This window comes from Carcharhinus amblyrhynchos, chromosome 16 (assembly GCF_965287045.1).
Source record: "Carcharhinus amblyrhynchos chromosome 16, sCarAmb.v2.hapA, whole genome shotgun sequence".
Lineage (NCBI taxonomy): Eukaryota > Metazoa > Chordata > Chondrichthyes > Carcharhiniformes > Carcharhinidae > Carcharhinus > Carcharhinus amblyrhynchos.
In genome coordinates this window covers 56,711,157-56,731,744 of record NC_137339.1, presented here as the reverse complement: position 1 = coordinate 56,731,744, position 20,588 = coordinate 56,711,157, and the positions used below count along the sequence as shown (strand labels likewise).

Sequence of the window (20,588 nt, the reverse complement as noted above, 5' to 3'; positions counted from 1 at the left end):
AGGGCTAAAGGGGAGGGGTGGGGCCATTAAAGGGTCTAATGAGAAATGGGAATGAGCACCTCCGCACTCTGCAATCAACGATTGGCTGATCTGACAATTAACTGAGCCAAGTTGGGGGGGTTCAGCTAGCAATCTACCAGGCTGGGTGGCGGGGTTTTGTTCAGGCGGCAATCGACCGGTCCCCGGGATGGCGATCGATCAAGCCAGGGTGGAGGGAGGGGCAATTGGCCAGGGAGGCCAGCTATCGAGGGGGCTTGCGATAACCAGCAGAGAGGGTGGTGTTCCTGACAGATCGCTCTCTGTTCTGTTGCACAAAATAGTGAGGGATCTGTGCATGCATAACTGCGCACTCTACCATGAGCAACAATAATCAGGAACAGTTGACTTGATAACAAGTCTTGATGACTGACCTTGATATTCATTCAAGTATGCTGAGTGGACTGCCACTGCCCATCCTCCTCCCATTTTATAGGGAGGGAGAGATCAGGGGTGGACAGGAATGTGGTGGGAGGGGTGCCTTGCCCTTTGCATTTCAGCATCTTGGGCACTGGCAACTGAGTGAGGAATTGATGGATTCAGAGATCTGGGAGGTCGTTCGGCTAAATAGGGAAAGATGAAGGTTTATGAAAACAAGAATTCAAATTTTAAAATAAAGTTGTTGCTTGCAGGAGGAAATGTAGCACAGTTAGCACAGGGGTGATGTTAAAAGCACAAGAACTGAGAACAGGAGTAGGCAATTTAGCTCCTCGAGCCTGTTAGGACACAGGCACCAAAGCTTTGATTAATCTCAAGTTTATAGAAGAAAAAACGTAGGAAATCAGGATTGAATTGGAATATTCAACACTAGAGGTTACAAAGAAGGGATGAGTGTTTCAGCATCAGCTAAGCTGAGACAAGGGTGAAGTCAGATGTTATTGCAAAGGTAGGCAATCTTAATGATGGCGTAAATCTATGGTTAGAAGATGATCTGCGAATCAAATATGAAAACAAAATTGCAAACCATCTGGTTCAGTCTCAAACAGCTGCCAGGGAGAGGGATGGAGTCAGTGGTGAGAGAACGGAGTTTGAGACGGAGCACCAAAACAACAAGTGGCATTTTCCAGTCACACCCATCCATAGAGCGGAAATTCCTGCCCAAAATCAACGGATCTTTAACTGGTCCACCAAATTATCCATCCTGCCCATGATGATTCCTGCGGCGTTCAGGACTGAAAAATTTGGTGGAATGACTTTCCGAAATTTACTTGGAAAAAATTTCTGTTCATCCAAATGTCAGAGTAACAATCCACTAATTCAGAGACAATGGAGCTTAAGGGAGATAGTGGTTAGATAGAGCTTGGTGACGTCAGTGTACATCTGGAAACTAACACCATCATTTCAGATGTCTCTATGGTCACAATGTAGATGAGAAAAAAGAGAGGTAAAGAGAAATCCTCAGATCACACCAGAGGGGATGGTTTGGGAGCAGGAAAAGAAGACCTTAGTGATGACTATGACCATGTCAAAGTAAGAATGAAAAGGATCATGCTGTCCCACCTTCGTCACAGTCAAAAGATGTTGTGTTAATTTGTGTTTTTTCTTTCAGTAACAAAAATTTCATGAGCTGCTCACATTTATTGGTGAAGGAAAGATGAAGGAAATGGGGGAGAAAGGTTTGAGAAGCTGGTAGTGGTGAAGTTAAGATGATCTTTGAACAGTGAGGAGTTTTAGTGATATGTAATCACTAATATTGTCCACTTTGTTTTAAATGTCCAGCCAGAAGTGGCAATGAATAAATAGACCAATGTTCACCAATGGTGTTAAAGTTTGTGGACTTAAGGGAGAGGAGATGAAGGGTAAAACAAGAACAAAATTAGTGTCAAAAATAGCCATAGATCTATAGAGAATAAGGCATCACAAGCGGTAAAAAGCATATAATTTAGCATTATTAATAGAGGCATACAACACAAAAGCAAGGAGTCGTTCTAATTTTTTCTAAAATATTGGTTAAGCATTAGCTAGAGTATTTTTGGACACCACACTTCAGAAGGATGTCAAGGCCTTAAAAAGGGTGAGAAAGAGATTTCCTTAAATACTATCATGATTGAGGGGCTTCTGTTACATGGAGAGAATAGAGAAGCTGGGGTTGTTCTCAAAAAGGTAAAGAAGAGGTTTGCTTGAGGCATTCAAAATCTTGAAAGGTTTTAGCAAAATAAATAAGGAGAAACTGTTTATAGCAGCAGGAAGGTTATGAATCAGAGAATACAAGTACAAAGTGATTGACAAAACAACCACAGGTGAAAGGGGGAAACAATTTATTTTACACAATGGGATGGTTTAATCTGGAGTGCATTACCTAAAGGTTGGTGGAAAACATTCAGATGAGAACTAGATAAATATTTGAAGGGAAAAAAAATTACAAGAGTATGAGGAAAGAGCAGGAAAGTGGGATTAATTGATAGCTCTACTAAAGAGCTAGCACAGGCACAATGGGATAAATAGCATATTTCAAATCTTTATTATTCTATGTTTTATGATTTCACAGTATCAACAGAATCACCTGGTCAAGTATCACAATCAATTCTTTATTGCACCTTGCACACCCCCACCCTCAAGCTTCCTCAATCAACACAGATTGGCCATGCTAAATTGCCCCTTTCATAGAAGCCTTACAATGCAGAAAGAAGCCATTTGGCCCATCTAGTCTGTATCAACTGCACCTTCTGCCCTATCCCTGAAACCCCACACGTTTGCTCCACTAATCCCCTAGTTTACATTATTTTGGGCACTAAGGGGTAATTTAGCATGGTCAATCCACCTAAACTGAGATTTTTGCACTGTGGGAGGAAACCCACACAAACACGGGGAGAATGTGCAAGATCCTCACAGACAGTTACCAATGCTGGAATCAAACAGAAGTCTCTGGTGCTGTGAGGCAGCAGTGCTAACCACTGTGCCACCATGCCACTCATAGTGTCCAAGAATGTGTATGTTAGGTGGAATAGCATGGTAAATGCATGGGATTACGGGAATGACCTCAACTCCAATTACCCTGGAATGTATCGACATCCAGAATTTTGACACTAATGCCTGATCTATAACTTCAAGTTTGCCACTGAAACCAACCCTAACTACAACTCAAACCCCAAACTCACCTAACCCATCTCCTGCCCTGGGTAACAGCAATGTCCTGAACCAGTGGATTAATTAGCGCAACTCCTCACCAAATGATTCTTTTACTAAGGCAGATGTCAATGACTGAAGTTGAATTGGATGAATGTGGTCACAGAATCAGGAAATTTGTCTGTTGCCCTCTTCTCTCAGCTATTTACACCCAATGAAACTGCCCCCATAGACATGATCACTGACACAGGAATCTTTTGTTATTTCAGTTGTTTACACACAGCTTCTTCATGGGATTGAGACAACACTACTTGATGACGTTATCATCACTCAGTCATGATATTCAACATTTCTACCCACTTTAGTTCAACCGCTACTGAATAGGAAAGTTCTGACTTTGTAGCCTGGCTTGGTTGATCTCAGAACAGTTGAAAATGTTACAATTGGCCCCAGTGCCTTGATGCCCTTGTGTTAAGTTTGAGATCACCGGGGGATCTGCTCCAAAGAACTCACACTGCAGTCCAGCCACAGGAACCGTAAGGATTATTGTAGAACAGTTATACTGCCACTCCAGCCCTCAACTGCTGTAGGTCACCCCTCATCCTAGGATAGCTCAGTGGGGGATTTGACTTCTGACTGTTTCCCAAGGATGAGTGCCAGAAACAGCTGAAGTGTGGATTAATGCAGAACCGATTGTGATGACTCCCAGAGTCCAATAACCTGCACAAATTCACTGTCTGGTTTTACACATTATAAATAGTTACCTGACAAGATACTGGAGGGAAATGTATCTTCACAAAGGGTTAAGTGTCAGGGGTTAATAGGGGAAAACTTAAAAGATACTTCCTCACTAAATTTTAAAAGAGGAAAAATTACTTTTGGCAATATTGAAAGTTGTGATCATGGGAAGACTTTCTTCTTCAAACAAGCCCAACTGCTATACCAGCATTGATATAATCTTGTTATGCATGAAATTACTGCTCTGTTAGTTTGTGATAACAACAATGACAGTCCTTTAAAGTAATATTGTATATGAAGCAGGTTGGAATGTTTCCAAGAACTTGCTTTCTCCCTTCCTTGTTGCCCTCCTCACACAATAACAGGTTCTCTGAAAGGGACATTGATAAAGCAAGAGGGACACTGACAGCAACTAGGAGTTCAAAATAATTCAACTTGATATAAAGAAAAAAGCAAGGAGACATCCTGCCCTATGTCAGCCTCACCCCCTCATCTCTTCATCAGCAAGCAGCTAAACTCAAAAGCCCATCCCTCTCATTTAATTACAGACGCCCTTAAGACATTCAGATAATTTGCTGTTGTTACTTTTGAGTTTAGACTAGAGGGTGCTCCTCCCACACAAGCAGCCTCCTGCTGGCTCCGTCTGAACCAGACAACTGCACAGATTTACATGCAAAGGGATCGCAACTCCTGTAGATGAAGAAACTCTCCAGCTCTCTTGCTTAACTGTGGCAGTCAGTTCAGACAACATGGGTTCTAAACTATACCTTCACTCGGGTAGCTTTGCCCGGGAAGCCTAGACTAAGCTGTAAAGAGGGGAAAGGAAAAGAAAGAGACAAAGAGAGAGAGGGAAAGTGACCATGTTTGTGTAGAGGAGTCACACAGCAGCCCAACCTGAGAGTAAGAATGAGCTTCCTGCTGTTAATTAGAAAACTTGTAACAGGACTTCTCTGGAACTGCTTCTTGATACAGTCGGTTTTGGGAAGTCTCACCACTGACAATGGGATCCATTCCAGTTTCATCCACGGCCGCCTAAAGAGCCAGGAGAGGCGGGAAATGCAGAGAGAAATTCTCTCAATCCTGGGATTGCCTCACCGCCCCAGACCACACTTGCATGGCAAGCACAACTCAGCGCCTATGTTCATGCTGGACCTCTACAATTCCATGTTGATGGAGGAAGCAGGGGGCTACTCATATCCATACAAGGCCCTCTTCACCACACAGGGACCTCCGCTAGCCAGGCTCCACGACAGCACCTTTCTCAGTGATGCCGACATGGTCATGAGTTTCGTCAACCTGGGTGAGTCTAGAACATTCGCTCGATTCAAATTACAACCGGGGCTGTGAGGATGAACTAAATCTTCAAAGTTTTTTTTAGCTTTCTCAGCTCCACAGAGTTTGTTGTAGGCAGTTGTAAAGGTTCCTGATAATACTTGACATTTTGAATGAGGATCCACTTCAGGTAGGAACTAAACTGCTAAAATTGTAATTGTCCCTTTAACTTGGAGGCCAGCATAAGGCTGCTGAAAATTTAGTTAGGAGTGAGTTGTATTCCTCCCATCACCCACCTCTCTGTTTAATTAGTGTTTTCTGATCTTCCATGAAACTCACGCTTTCAACTGCTCAGGTAGGTGGGTAGTGGTCTGTACTAGTGGGCCTTCCCAAGTACCTGTTCTCTAATCAGCCACTGGAAGCTATGGCAGGATGTCAATTCCCCTTCTCCCCTCTCTCACATTCCCTTACTTTTTTCCACTCCGCAACCCCCATCTTCCTTTTTATGAAAAGCATTTAATTTTCTCACGAAAACAAGACAGTCTTGTGTTGGCACAACAGAACCAGAAGAACATATTAGTTTGACATGGTGCCCATAGAAGGAGCTTTAGATGACACAAATACGTATTGTATCTTCAGGATAATCAGCAAAAGGACCCATTTGATGAGAGTATTTAACGCATGTCTGTGTGATCTGGAATGCACTGCTTGAAATAATAGTTAAAATAACTTTAATTGCAACTTTCAAATAGTTGAAAAGCAGAAACTTGCAGCTGAATGGGGATAGAACAGGACAGTAGGATTAATTAGAGAGCTCTTTCAAAGAACTCACAAAACATAATCGGCCAAATGGTCTTATTCTATGGTTCTTCCTCAATTCTGAATGGAAAGAGTTAAGGAATTGAGTTGAAATGGTCTGATACAAACTGTAGGCTTGATCTTTTATGCTGGTGTAGGATTTGTGTTCGTGCTGCATTTTAAGGGTTAAAAGCTCAGTTCACAGATAATAATTTGGAGGCAGAGGAATGTTTCCTGGTGAAATTTCCTGGATAAATATGCACACCGTTGCCTGTCTCTCAGCTATTCTGTTGTGTGGAGCTGTTGAATGTAAACCTCACTTGATACAGTCACCTCAATCAAATTGAGCAGCTGGTAATATTTCTATTAACCCTTTGAATACTGGAATATTCCTCCTATTTCACCTTACCCCTCTCCTACACTCTTATTTCCTGACACACAGTTACATAGCTAATAAAGACTGTGCATGTGGTCCATTCTTTGCATATAGAGTTTAAATGGCCATTGCTTGAAGGCTTCACTGCTGAGCTAAGCTTTTATCCTGCATTCAAACTTCACATAGAACATTTTCCAGCAGGGTTGTGTGGTAATATCAGGAGCAGAATTCTTTGCATTTACTAACCCAGGTGAGCTAACATCAGTTATAAACTAAACTGCTGTTTGACTGAGATTGACTAATTAGACCAGAACCTGTTCCTGGATTGTCATTTGCTCCACAGTAACTGACAATAATTTGACTGAAACTTCTCTTGCGAACAAGAACATTTCCTATACCTTTGATTCCAATATTTCACCTGCTCTTCTTTGAATCACTTGTGGTAGATTCTTGCCTCATAGGTTGTTGGAAATATGAATTGGGCTGTTTCCATAAAGGGTAGCTAATCCACAGTGCCAGTTTTACACCCAGGCAACCACCTAAAAATCTGTCACAGAAATGTTGTAGCGTCTGTCAATGACAAACACGATGTGGGTATGCCAGCGTTGGACTGGCGTAAACACAGTAAAAAGTCTGACAACACCAGGTTTTAGTCCAACCTATTTATTTGATAATATACTCACAAGCTTTCGGGGTTAGCCCCTTCGTCAGGTGAATGGAGAGTTCTGGCCTCAGACAGAGCATATAAAGCACAGGCAGTTTAGAGATTACTGATTAGAATGCGAATCCTTACACCTAACCTGCTGTTCAAGACCTGAAGTGGCTGATAATGTGAGTGGAAGGAGCACTGATCACAGGTTAAAGAGATGTGTATTGTCTCCAGACAGTACAGTAAGTGAGGTTTTGCAAACCCAGGCAAGTCACGGGGGTTACAGATAGTGCGACATGAACCCAAGATCCCTGTTGAGACCGTCCTCATGTGTGCAGAACTTGGCTATCAGTCTCTGTTCAGCGACTCTGCGCTGTCGTGTGTCGTGAAGGCCGCCTTGGAGAACGCTTACCCGAAGGTCAGAGGCTGAATGCCCGTTACCACTGAAGTGGGCGAACACTTCAGTGGTCACGGGCATTCAGCCTCTGACCTTCGGGTAAGCGTTCTCCAAGGCGGCCTTCACGACACACGACAGCGCAGAGTCGCTGAACAGAGACTGATAGCCAAGTTCCGCACACATGAGGACGGTCTCAACAGGGATCTTGGGTTCATGTCGCACTATCTGTAACCCCCGTGACTTGCCTGGGTTTGCAAAACCTCACTTACTGTACTGTCTGGAGACAATACACATCTCTTTAACCTGTGATCAGTGCTCCTTCCACTCACATTATCAGCCACTTCAGGTCTTGAACAGCAGGTTAGGTGTAAGGATTCGCATTCTAATCAGTAATCTCTAAACTGTCTGTGCTTTATATGCTCTGTCTGAGGCCAGAACTCTCCAATCACCTGACGAAGGGGCTAACCCCGAAAGCTTGTGAGTATATTATCAAATAAATAGGTTGGACTAAAACCTGGTGTTGTCAGACTTTTTACAATGACAAACACAGCCAGTGTAACTTGAGCAAAAGCTCCATCCATAGTTTGAACATGATTTCCAGCAAAGTTTCCCACATGATCCATTACAAAAATGAATCTCTGCTCTTTGTTTAACTTTCACAGTGCTAGCAAGGCTACCTGATCTTCTCAATGTTTTAGCTTATGGTTGACACCATCTGTGTGAGATCCAGTGATATAAGAACAACAAAAACTAAATTTAACATGATCACATGTGCTGTTCACAGGAACTCGAGCTAGAGAGGTCCCCAACCTTTCTTACCCAGGATCAGGGCCCAGGTTAATTCCTAGCCTGTACCCAGTTAGCTGACTTCAATTAAGGCAGATATTGAGATATTATAATCGTTGAAAGTTCCTGGGTGAGGAATATTTAACCAGGTGTGCCATTGTCATTTCTGTTGTCTATGCTGCCCTCTAGTAGGTTGTTGAGGTTTCAGATTACTCTTAATCCTTATCTAGTAGTTGTGCTGGACAGTGTGTAGAGTAAAGCCAATGTCAAACTGTGCTCTATTTTTTTGAGAGGATATACTAAAAGCATTTCTATAGTGCCTTTCATTCATTACCTCCAGTCTTCCCAAAGTGCTTTATAGTTAATAAAATACTTTTTAATTGTAGTCACTGTTCTAATTTAGGAAACATATCAATCAATTGGTGATACACAGTAAAATCTCACAATCAGCAATTTGATGGTGACTAGATCAGATAAATGGCCAGAACTTCAGGGGTAACTGTTCTGTTCTTCTTCGAAATAGTACCACGAGACCTTTTGCATTCACTGGAGAGCAGACCCACCTCAGTTTAATATCTCAACTCCCTTACTTCCTGTAGTTACACTGGAGTGGCAGTTTATAAGTATCTATGCAGTTATCTTAATTACCCCTTGAGGTAGCAAATTTTCCATTCTATGTACATGCTGGGTAAATAAGTTTTTCCTGAATTTATTATTGGTTTCATGGCCCTAGTTTCCCATACCACTGTAAGTGGAAGCATTTTCTCTCTGTTTACCCTAAACACCCTTCATAATTTTAAAGAACTCTCTATGTTTCCCTTAGCTTTCTTTTCTACTGAAAGAAACCCAGGCCTTTTTTTTAAAGAGGAGGGTACAGCTCATTGTTTCAACATTCCTTAGTACAGCCACTTCCTTCCCTCCTTAAGTTTCCCTACATCATGTATAAGCCTCACTGCCACCTGGTTGGTTTGATCCAGCTTTACTGGATAACAGTCAGTGGTCTTCAGTTGATCTAGATTCAGTCATTTTGGATGCAAGTTTAATTTGACATAGAGGGGGAGAACCACCTCTTCTGCAGTTTGTGTGCAATCCTTAAAGATGGTCCAGGAGTTTGAAACCCAAGCATTCACATAGAAGGAAGGCCAAAGGAAATTGAGGGATGGGCCATGCAGTCAGGCCCTGTATCTATTAGCACGGTATTATCTGCTCTTCCCACATCCTTCAGCTAGCTGCAGCTCTGAGAATCTGCTGCCAATGTCCACTATATTGAAATTGTTTTGTAGGCTGTGTGCAATGAAGCTCCTTCTAAATAAAAGCTCTCTCAACTTAGTGCGTCTCTATCCTGCCAGGAATTCAATAACTCATGACACCAGTCTGTCCCACTATGATATAACTAAATGAACTACCTCAGCAAACCTGCAGCTTGCCAAACTATTTGGCAAATATACTTAAATGATGTAAGATCATGACTAAATGATGTGTATAGTTGTGGGTGGGCCAGAAATTCTGGGTCAGGCGCCGTGTGCAGCACTCGCTTGACTAGCTGCCAATGCTATGAAGGTGCAGTGTGATATCAACATATAGTTGCCTTTCATTAGGTTATGTTTGTTTTGTATTGCATCTGAATCAGTTCATTTACTATATAGTCCTGTATACTCAGTGAAATTGGAAGAACAAAGACTGCATTTATACAGTGCCTCTCTCAGTCTTGAGATGTTATAGATGGAGTTAAAATAGTGAGCAATATTTTCTCATTCAATTGCCAGAACAGATTCAAGGGGCTGAGTGGTCTAGCACCAGTCTCTCTGTTTTCAAAAAACAAGACTATGAATCCTAACAAATCATGGTGAGAAGGCAGAATGATATTAGGTGAATTGTTGCTTCAGAGAGCCAGATTAGATAAAAAAAGGGTTGCATGGACTCTTTCTGTGCTGTATAAATTCTATGACTCTGTGAAATCTGTTCAGTTTGAGACGAAATTATCATGGTTGCTAAAGAACTGCAGATCAGAATCCAGTAGAGAGAGATTAGTATTGAAACAAAAGCAACAAAAACAAAAGCTATATAGAAATGGCCTCCAACTGCTCCCAGCTACAGAGCAGTCAGATGAAAAAACAAGAGTGAATCTCATTTTTGAAAGAGTCTCTACATCCATTTTTTAAAGAGGGTCTCACCATTAGTTCAGACAAATTCACTGACAGTAAATCACCCATTAAAATCTGCATGTGGAGCCTTTTTAAAGAACCAATTTCAATTTTAATCTATCGTAAAGAGGGAAACACCTTCTGTAAATAATGTTTTGCTTTGCTTTCTCTGCATCTATTGAGATATGTTTAGAGGTTATGTAATTTGGTGGAGACTGGCTAGCTGCTATCCAATTCCTCTAATCTGACTCCTCTACTGCAACATTACTCCCATCCCATTCCCTTCCTTTGTAAAGACAAATGCAAATGTAAGTGACATCAAAATCCTTCTCAGCAAGTAGTTTCACAAAGTGTCAGCAGTGGCAAAAGTTGTTGGCATCACTGGAAATCATGCAACATCTGCCAGAGTCTAGACATGGGCCTGAGAGATTAGAATACAGGGGAGAACTTGGCTACAGACCAAGTGCTGTAAAATGGGATTAGAATAGATACGTATTTGATGGGCAGCGCAGACGCGATGAGCTGAAGGGCCTCTTTCTGTGCTGTAAAGCTCTACTGCCAAAATTTTACTGGCAAGCCCGCCCCGAATCAGGGTGGGCGAGGCTCGCAGAACGGAATTCTCCATTGGTCTTGGGAGGGATTTTACGAGCCTCGCACAAGCAAGGTCATAAAATCCCAGCCTATGACTATGACTTCATGACCTTCTGACAGCCTCAAAATAGCTTCAAAATAGGCCTTCAGGTCCATTCATTGCTGTAATGTCTGTTGAAAGGTAACATTTGACCAACGCTAGCAGTTGATTACCTGGGTGTTAGCCAATCAATTTTTTTGTTTGTTCTCAGGCTGTGAGTAATGCTGCCAATTCTGCATTCATTCATCATTTCCAGTAACTCTGAGGCCATTAAGAGTTGGCCATATTGTGGCACAAGTCAGTTAATTCAGCACAGACTGGGAAAGAACCCAGGACCCACCTGGTCTTTGTGATTCAGTAACAAACGAGATAGAAAATTTAGCACCTGAGTTTTTAAGACACAAAATCATTTTGATTTTTAAAAATACATTCTCACAATGCGGTTGTCACCAGCAGGATTGGACATTTATTGTAATATTCCTCAGAAGAAGGTGATAAACTTTCTTCTTCTTCTCTGTAATACAATTGAGTGATTTGGTAGGCCACTTTATTGTTCAATTAAGAATCAACCACATTGTTGTTGGTCTGGAGTCACATTCATTTTCAAGTTTGGTGACCATGTTCATGCTGATGCTATCACATCATCTCTTGCTTCCAACAGTCTGTCCCACATTGCTGTCATTGATCACTTGACACGTCTACTCTACCAACAATCCAAACTAATCAGAAAGTAAAGACGTTTCTTCATTCAAATGGATGATCCTTCACTGTCAGTTAAATTGCCTTTCTTTCCCACACAAATATTGTTCCAACTGATACACAAAAGCATACAAGGAATTTTCTTTAAAAAAAATTAATGGGCTGATGATTTATACTCTCAATTGACTGCCCTAGTTTTTCTTAAGCAGTCCCTCAGGATAAAGGATGACTTGCTCCCGCTCCACAATGATTTCTGAAATGGCTGCTAAGTCCAGTGCATGATGTGACTTTGCCACATGCAGAGCAGGTCGTGATTGAAGGTCTGAACAGGTGGGTTGTTTGGAGCTTGGTAGGATGCCTTAATTTTGCCTCTGCACATTCCTGATAAGATCTCTCAATGTGCTCAGTGCCATCCTGAAAGAGGCTTCTGAATTTTGGTTGGTCACAAGCCAGGATCCCCCATGAATGGGACAGATGCTTGACTTCTTCAGAAATGCTTTGAGAATGTCCCTTAAGCTTTTCTGCTGTCCTCCTGGGGGGGCCTCCTGCTGCAACAAAGTTCCAAGTAGTGTTTCCTTGGAGAAGAGAGAGTCGACAGGAGATTTGCTAGAAGTCCTCAAACTCATGAGGAGTCTGGAAAGAATAGATAGAGAGAAAACTAGGTTTAAGATAATTAACCAAAAAAAATGAAGACGAGGAAAAGCTTTTTTTTACACTGCAAGTGGTTAAGAGGTGGAACATGCTTTCTGAGAGTGTGGTGAAGGCAGGTTCAATAGAGGGAATTGGAATATGATCTGAAAAGGAAGAATGTGCAGGGAGAAATGGAGAGGTGGCATTAGGTATACTAGTCATTTGGAGAATTGGTGCAGACATAATGGACTGAATGGCCTCCTTTTGCCCTTTAACCATTCTGTGATTCGAAGAAAAGTAATAGAACGCTATCCTGTATTACAAGATGAATTGACCATAAAGACAAGAATGTTATGCGTCAGTTATACAGGATATCGATCAGACCACATTTTGAATACTGCGTGCAGTTTTGGTGTTCTTATTTAAAGAAGCATGCAAAAGCCTTGGAAGTGATTCAGAGGTTTACTAGATTGACACCTGGAATGAGTGGACTGTCTTATGAGGAAAGACTGGCTTATTTCCGCTGAAGTTGAGAAGAGTGAAGACTGACATGACTGAAGCAAATAAGATCCTGAACAGTCCCAACAAGATGGATGTGGGAAGGATGTTTTCTCTTGTGGGTGAATCCAGAACTAGAGGCCTTGGTTTTAAAATTAGGGGTTACACTTTTAAGGCAAAGATGGGGAGAATGTTTTTCTCTCAGAAGTTTGTGCAAACTTAGAACTCTCTGCAGGGTCATTAAGTATTTTTAAGGCAGAGGTACACAGATTTTTGTTAGGTAAGGGAATCAAAAGTTAGTGGGATGGGTGGAAAAGTTGAATTTGTGACACAAACAGATCATCCATGAACTTATTGAAAAGTGGAGCAGGCTCAAAAGATTAAATTACCTACTTCTGCTCCTATTTCATATGTACGTATTAGTTGTTAAGGAGTCTCCAACATATTTATATAGAATATAGAACATAGAACACTACAGCACAAACAGGCCCTTCGGCCCACAAGTTGCGCCGATCACATCTATACCTACCAAGCCATAGAACTATCTGTAACTTCCAATGCCATTAGGTCCCATATACTCATCCAGAAGTCTTTTAAAAGACCCCAGCGAGTTTGCCTCTACCACCACCGACGGCAGCCGATTTCACTCACTCACCACCCTCTGAGTGAAAAACTTTCCCATAACACCTCCTCTGTACTTGCTTCCCAGCACCTTAAACCTGTGTCCTCTCGTAGCGACCATTTCAGCCCTGGGAAATAGCCTCCGAGAATCCACCCTATCTATTCCTCTCAACATTTTATAAACTCTTATCAGGTCACCTCTCAACCTCTGTCTCTCCAGGGAGAAGAGACCTAGCTCCCCCAACCTATCTTCATAAGGCATGCCTCCCAATCCAGGCAACCTCCTTGTAAATCTCCTCTGCACCCTCTCAACAGCTTCCACATCCTTCCTGTAGTGAGGCGACCTGAACTGCGCACAGTACTCCAAGTGGGTCCTGACAAGGGTCCTATAAAGTTGCAGCATTACCCCCCGACTCCTAAACTCAATCCCTCGATTAATGAAGGCCAGTACACCATACACCATACGATATACACCATATATCTTTCCTTAAATATCCTGCTTTGTATTCAAGACATGGTCTCACCAATGCTCTGTATAACCAAAGCATAACATCCCTACTTTTACATTCACTTCCTCTCATAATGCAGGATAGTATTCCATTAGCTTTCTTCAAATCACAGAATTGTTAAAGGGCAAAGGGAGATAGTTTTTTGTGATTAACGCCTCGATGTTGTACAAGTTGCTACTGGAATAGGCATACCTCTTGGAGAAACTGAGGTTGTTCTTTCATGCTTTGAGGTAACTGCTGTTGGTCATCCAAGTCTTCGAAGAGTAAAAAAGTGTGGGCTTCACACAAGTTCCCGAAAAATCGTGATCTTGGTTCTTAAATACTCTTTTCTTCAGCTGGCCGAAGGCAAAGCTGGTAGACTGGAGGTGATGATGCATTTTGTCATCAATGTCTGCCTTGTCATTGATTCTAATTGAAAAGCACCAAGCACAGGACGTAATTTTTTTTTAGTCTTACAGAAGCCTTGTCTCTGATAACCAAAAACATTTATGGAGTATTCTCAAATTTGACTGCCCTCAGAGATTTGTCACTATCCTCTGTCTGTTCCACAGTAACACACAAGGTGTGTATTTCACCAATGGAATCACCACCGACATGTCAAATATAGCTTTGCTACTATCCTGCACTTCATCTCCAGCTAATTACCCAGAGCTTTGGAGATTGTTCCCTATCTATTCTGTGGACTTTGTTCAAACTATGCCACCTTCAATTCAAATCCAAATCCAAATCCAAATCCATTCTACTTCAGTCATAGAGCACAGGACTCAGGTAACGTTTGTGTACATGCTCACTCAGAAACTGAGCTTCATTGTTGACTCCTTCTCTGAAGAATATGAGAAAATGGGCCTTTCACCAAACTATAAAACTAAGGTGCTCTTCTCACTATTTCCCAAAGCAAAGCACCTCTTCTCGCCCCTCACTCGGGACCTGACAATTAGCCTTTGATTCCTGAAACTTCCAGAGCCATTGTAAATTATATATAGATCAAACTGGGTAGAGGCAACAAATTCTCTTATTTGAAAGCCATTTCTGAGCCTGTTGGTTTTTTACAACAATACAACATCTCTTATTGTTACTAGATTTACCAAATTAAATTTAATGTGTCTGTGGTACCTCTCATTTACTAGTCCAGTATAACCACAAGGCTGCTAAATCCAATTTAGATAAGAGGTCACTGATAGCACCTATAGTGATGAGTAGAGTTAATTGATGTCCTAAAGACAGAAGAGGTACATCTGAAAACTTGGCCAATGTGTCAGGTCCAACAGTGAGATTTGATAGATATTTTCAAATTCATCATGTGTCTGGACAGAGAAAAAACTGTTCCCATTGGTGGATAGATCCAAAATAAGAGGAACAAATTTAAGATAATTGGCAACAGAAGCAATGGAAATATAAAGAGACACTTTCTAATGCAGTGATTAGTTAGGATCTGGAATGCAGTGCCTGAGAGTGTGTTGGAGTCAGGTTCAATGTAGGCATTCAAGAGGGAATTGGTTTACTATCTGTACAGATAGTAAACCAGGGTTACAGAAAGAAAGCAGGGAAGTGGACCTAGGTAAATTGCTCCTTCAGAGAGTGGGCACAGATATAATGGATTAAATGGCCTCCTTTTGTACAGTAACAATTCTGTGATTCTGTTATTCATAATCCACCTCCATCGGAATTATAGTGTCTCTTCAAGAATTGGTTTACTTGTATATTCCCTAATCCTGACCTTCCCACACATATCTACCAGATGCTTGTATACCCATACCAGCACACCAGTTTAATGTTTTAACTCTTTTATTGCCCAAGTATTGTTTGAAATGTATAAAGATGACACGCATATACAACCTAAACAATGCCTTAACAGTACTACTTGTCAGTATTGTGACAGAGGAGGCTGTTTGGGCATCAGCATTGTTGAACTGATAGGTGATAGTTTGAGTCACAAGTTGCCCAGTAAATTGGACACTGAAACTTAAAGAAAACTTCGCAAAGAATAAGCTCCACTCTCTTAGAATCATAGAATTTACAACACAGAAATAGACCATAACAAAATCTAGGCTATTTATATATAAAACAAGAAATATCAAGCCCTCAACCTCATGGAATCCTTTTTTGCAGTCAGAAAAATATGCATTCAACATTACTCTCCGAATTCTATTCCTCAACCAATTATGTACTCAAGCTGCAACTGTTCCTTTAATCCCAAGTGCTTCTATTTTTCACATCAGTCTGTTTGCGGAACTTTATCAAGTGCCATTTGCCAGAGACATAGCATGTAGTATATTATCTTCATCAGTTCTTGCTGTTAAAGATTCAATCAGGTTCATCAGGCACATTTTGCATTCAGCTAAACTGTGCCAGTTGTTGGTTATTAACCTATGCATCTCCAAGCACTAATTTGAGTGCACTTCTCAGCCACTCATTCAGATTGAAACAAACTGCATAAATTCTGTTTGATACTGACCTGAGCTCCTAACCATCCTATCATAAAAACATAAAAAATAGGAGCAGAAGGACATCCTGCCCTTCGAACCTGCTCCACCATACAGTTGACTGATCATCCAACTCGTTACCTGGATCCCACGTTCCCCCATATCCTTTGAGCCCCTTTGCCCCAGAGCTATATCGAACTCCTTCTTGAAAATAGAGTACTGAAGGAAGTGGCCCTAGAATGGCTGCATTTGTAGTGCAATATACTATTGACTCTGGAACACTTCCTACAGATTAGACAGTAGTTAATGTAATCCCACTATAAAAGTAGAGAGGTTGAGAGAAAACAGGGAATTATTGACTAGTCAGCCTGACGTTGGCACTGAGGGAAATTCTAGAATATCAACGATTTAATAGAGGAGCACTTGGATTGGTTAACTAACAGGAAGCAAAGAGTGGGGGTAAATGGTGTTTTTCTGGTTGGTGATCAGTGACTAGTGGTGTGCCTGAGGGATCAGTGTTAGGACTGTAATTGTTTATGATTTAATAGATAATTTGGAGTTGGGGACCAGGTGTAGTGTGTCAAAATTCGCAGATGACACTCAATTGAGCGACAGAGCAAAGTGCAGCAGGCGCTGAAAGTCTGCAAAGGGATATAGATAGTCTGAGTGGGCAAGGGTCTGGCAGATGGAGTACAATGTGAGGTCATCCATTTTGGTAAGAATAACAGCAAAATGGACTATTGTTTAAATGGTAAAAAATTGCAGCATGCTGCTGTGCAGAGGATCCCATGGCACCATTTCATATGAAAGGGACATTCTCCCTGGTGTTCTGGCCAACCTTTATCTTCAATTAACATCAGAAAAATAGAATATCTGATCATCATCACATATGGAATCTTGCTGTGTTCAAATTCCTGCCACATTTCTTGCCTTACAAAAGTGAAAACAGTTCCATAAGTACTTAATCTGGTAGACAGTACTTTGCGATACCCTGAGATTTTGAAAGGAAATGTAGGTCTTTCTTTTTTTTTATTTTTTTCTCTTCCTGAATGACATTAAAATATGAACAGGGCAGGACCAGCAGCAAAGATCTAATACACCACTTTCAAAGATTTTCCACTGGAAAAACTCAGTTTTCAAAAGATGGTCAGATTTATTCATTTGGTATTAAACACAACTCCACCCAGTCAGGGATATTGAGTCCCAGCCACAGTTGTGTCATTTGCCTTTAAGGAGATGTTCTTCTTTATGGTTCCCCACAGGGCTTGATGGATATGACATCTGAAGCTATAAAAGCAGTTCTGGGGAGCAACTGATGGAGTGATACACAGGCTGGAGCACGCGCAGCTGCAACCTGTGTTGTATTAAGGGTTTGGAACATGCAATTCTGCATTCCAACTCGCTGCAGGCTTTGACTGGAGCCTGGCCAAAGGTCAGTGTGGACATCCCACAGCTTCTCGTAGGAGCCACACTGAGCCTAGCAAACACAGCCAGCTGGGCTGGCTTAACTTAAAAGTTCAAATACTCTCAGCTACTCACTACAATTTCTTGTTCTTGTTCGGGTTGTGGCTGATTCAGGTTGGGATCCCTCCATGCTGTGCTTTGGAAGATGTATCACATCATCACAGCCATCTTGCATTTGACCTAATGCCCATGCAGCCACACTGAACTGTGGACAGGTTATTGTTTGAGGTTTTCAACGTTATGGAAAATGGAAATGAAAACAAAGGTTTTCCATGTTACAAAAAAGGGACCAGAGAGGGTAGGGGAGGGTGTGATTTACCCGAATTATACACTCAGTATAGAGAAAAGTTTACTGAGAAACTCCTGTGTTTAAAAAAAAAGAATTGTTCAGCTGTGCACAATATACAATCAGAACCTATTACTGGGCTTTTGCATACTTCATATAAAAAGACATATAAAAGATTTTTCTCAAAGTCATTGACACCTTTAGAATATTTTTTACATCTGCTGTGGTCACTACAGCAGTGGGTCCCAACCAGTGTACCACAAAACCACCCCACCGCCCTCATCCCCCTAAGTGTGCCATGAAAATAGATTCAAAATTATTCAAAATTCATGCAATTAAACTTTTTCTACAGCTCTGTGGTTGGGATCTCTAAGAGCCAATGAATCTTGGGCCTTCCGCACATGCACTATCTAGGGAAGAGCCACATATGCTCAGTTTAGATATTTTATGTTGGTCTGGCCCATGTGCATGACCAATAGGACTTGGAGATGAAAACCAAAGAATCTATGTCCCTTCACAAAAAGCAAAACCTCTAAAGGGCACAAAAATGATGTGAGAAGCAAGAGACAGAGAGAGATTTAAAAAAAGCAAAAGTAAGTAGACAGGGAGAAATTAAATACCAAGTTCTCAGTAAGGGGAAAAAGACAGAGTAAATAAGAGGATTACCCCAAAATTTCATTCCAGTATAGAGGTGTGCCATGAAAGATTGGAACCACTGCTCTAAAGGACAATGCATGGAAGTTTTCTGTGCAGGCTAATTTGCATACTCATTGGTGTAAAAGTAGTATAAGACTGATGCGAGCAACAGAACCAGTAGTAAACACCATTAAACTGCACTCTCAAATCAGCAGAACACTGAACAAGAAACTCCAGTGTTTCATGGGCGTCTTAATTACTTTGACATCTAACCAATATTTTGGCTTAGATAGAATTATCAATATTGGAAAAGCAGCTGTGCGCAGAGGACAGCAGAGCCAATACCATGCACAGGAGAAAATTGAACAATTTGATTCATTCAACTCTCCATCCTGGGTATGAGTGTCACTAAGTTACCCTGAATTATCCATGGCACCTAGAGGGAGACGGCATTAACACAGTTCTAATCGTTACTAACAACCACAATTGTAGAATGGTAATGGTAATTTCACAACCTTAGCAGACAGGCAGGATAACACACTGGTGCCATTCCCTTTCCTTCCTTACCACAATGGGTATCAACCTTTTAAATCTTTGTTCGTCTATCTGAAGAAACTTTAAATTGAGGCCTCCTTTTTCTCTGGGTAGAATCACAGAATTCCTACAATGTAGAAGGAGGCAATTTAGCCCATCAAGCTTGCACCGACAACAATCCCATCCAGGCCTATACCTGTAACCCTGTGCATTTATCCTGCTAATCCCTCTGACACTAAGGGGCAATTTAGCATAGCCAATCAACCTCACCCGGACATCTTTGGACTGTGGGGGAAACTGGAGCACCCGGAGGAAACCCACACAGACATGGGGAGAAGGTGCAAATTTTTCACAAACAGCCAGCCATCCAAGGATGGAATTGAACCTGGGTCCCTAACACTGTGAGGCAGCAGTGGGTAGATTTAAAAGATCCCATGCTACTATTTGTAGAGTGCTGGCTAATATTCATCCCTTTACCAGCATTGCTAAAACATATTAAAATAAGCAAAATACTGTGGATGCTGGAATCTGAAACAAGAACCAGAGGCGCTGAAAAAAAATCAACAAGTCTGCCAGCATCTATCAAGAGAAGAACAGAGCTAACATTTAGAGTCATCAACCACTCATCAGAACTGAAAGGATGGCAAATGTTAGAGCAAAAGTAGCAACTTTAAGAACAAATGACAGATGGCCTGGTCTGAGAGGGAGAGGGGGTGTTTTGCACTGAGACAAATGGAATATTAACAAAAAAGAGAAGAAAAGGGGGGTGCTTAAGATGGAGGAGAAAATTCAAAGTTTAAAGTTGCCAAACTCAATGTTGAATCCCAAGAGCCGCAATGTGCCCAACTGAAAGATGAGATGCTGCACCTTCTGCTTACGCCAATGTCATATTACAACAGGCCAAGGACATATATATGGGCATGCTCTTAAGTTGCTACTTTATGTGGCAATTTCTTTTGTTCCCTCCTTTCAGTTCTAATGAAGGGTTTATGGCTCGAAATGTTAACTCTGGAAAAACTCAGCAAGTCTGCCAACATCTATTAGGAGAGAAACAGTGTCCTCTGTTCTTGTGACTGAACAGATCATCTGTTTGAATGTCATAATGCTATTTCCTGCAGGGACTAAACTTTAGAAGTACTTTATTAATTGTAAATTGTTTTTGGACACTGTGACATTATCCTTTTGAGGTTAAAAGCCTCTCCAACTTCCCATTCTGCAATGAAGCTTCACAGCTTTCCCAGCAATTAACTGTCTAATATTACCCCAAATCCTTTGTTTCAACAGATATTAATTCATGTTTCCTACACCACTTTACATACACTCTGTAATTGCCAATCTCACCCTCATTTGATTTGATTTGATTTATTATTGTCACATGTATTACATGTATATACA

At 41.4% G+C, this 20,588-nt stretch overlaps 1 protein-coding gene across 1 annotated transcript in view; it reads left to right on the top strand.

Annotated features, from left to right (window-relative positions):
- The first annotated feature begins 4,433 nt into the window (after positions 1–4,433).
- bmp7b (bone morphogenetic protein 7b) overlaps positions 4,434–20,588 on the top strand; it is a 142,071-nt gene continuing 125,916 nt past the window's right edge. The window contains exon 1 of the mRNA XM_080205127.1: positions 4,434–5,140. Within this exon, the coding sequence (XP_080061253.1) occupies positions 4,747–5,140 (394 nt within the window). The 5' untranslated portion in view covers positions 4,434–4,746. The remainder of the gene's footprint in view (positions 5,141–20,588) is intronic.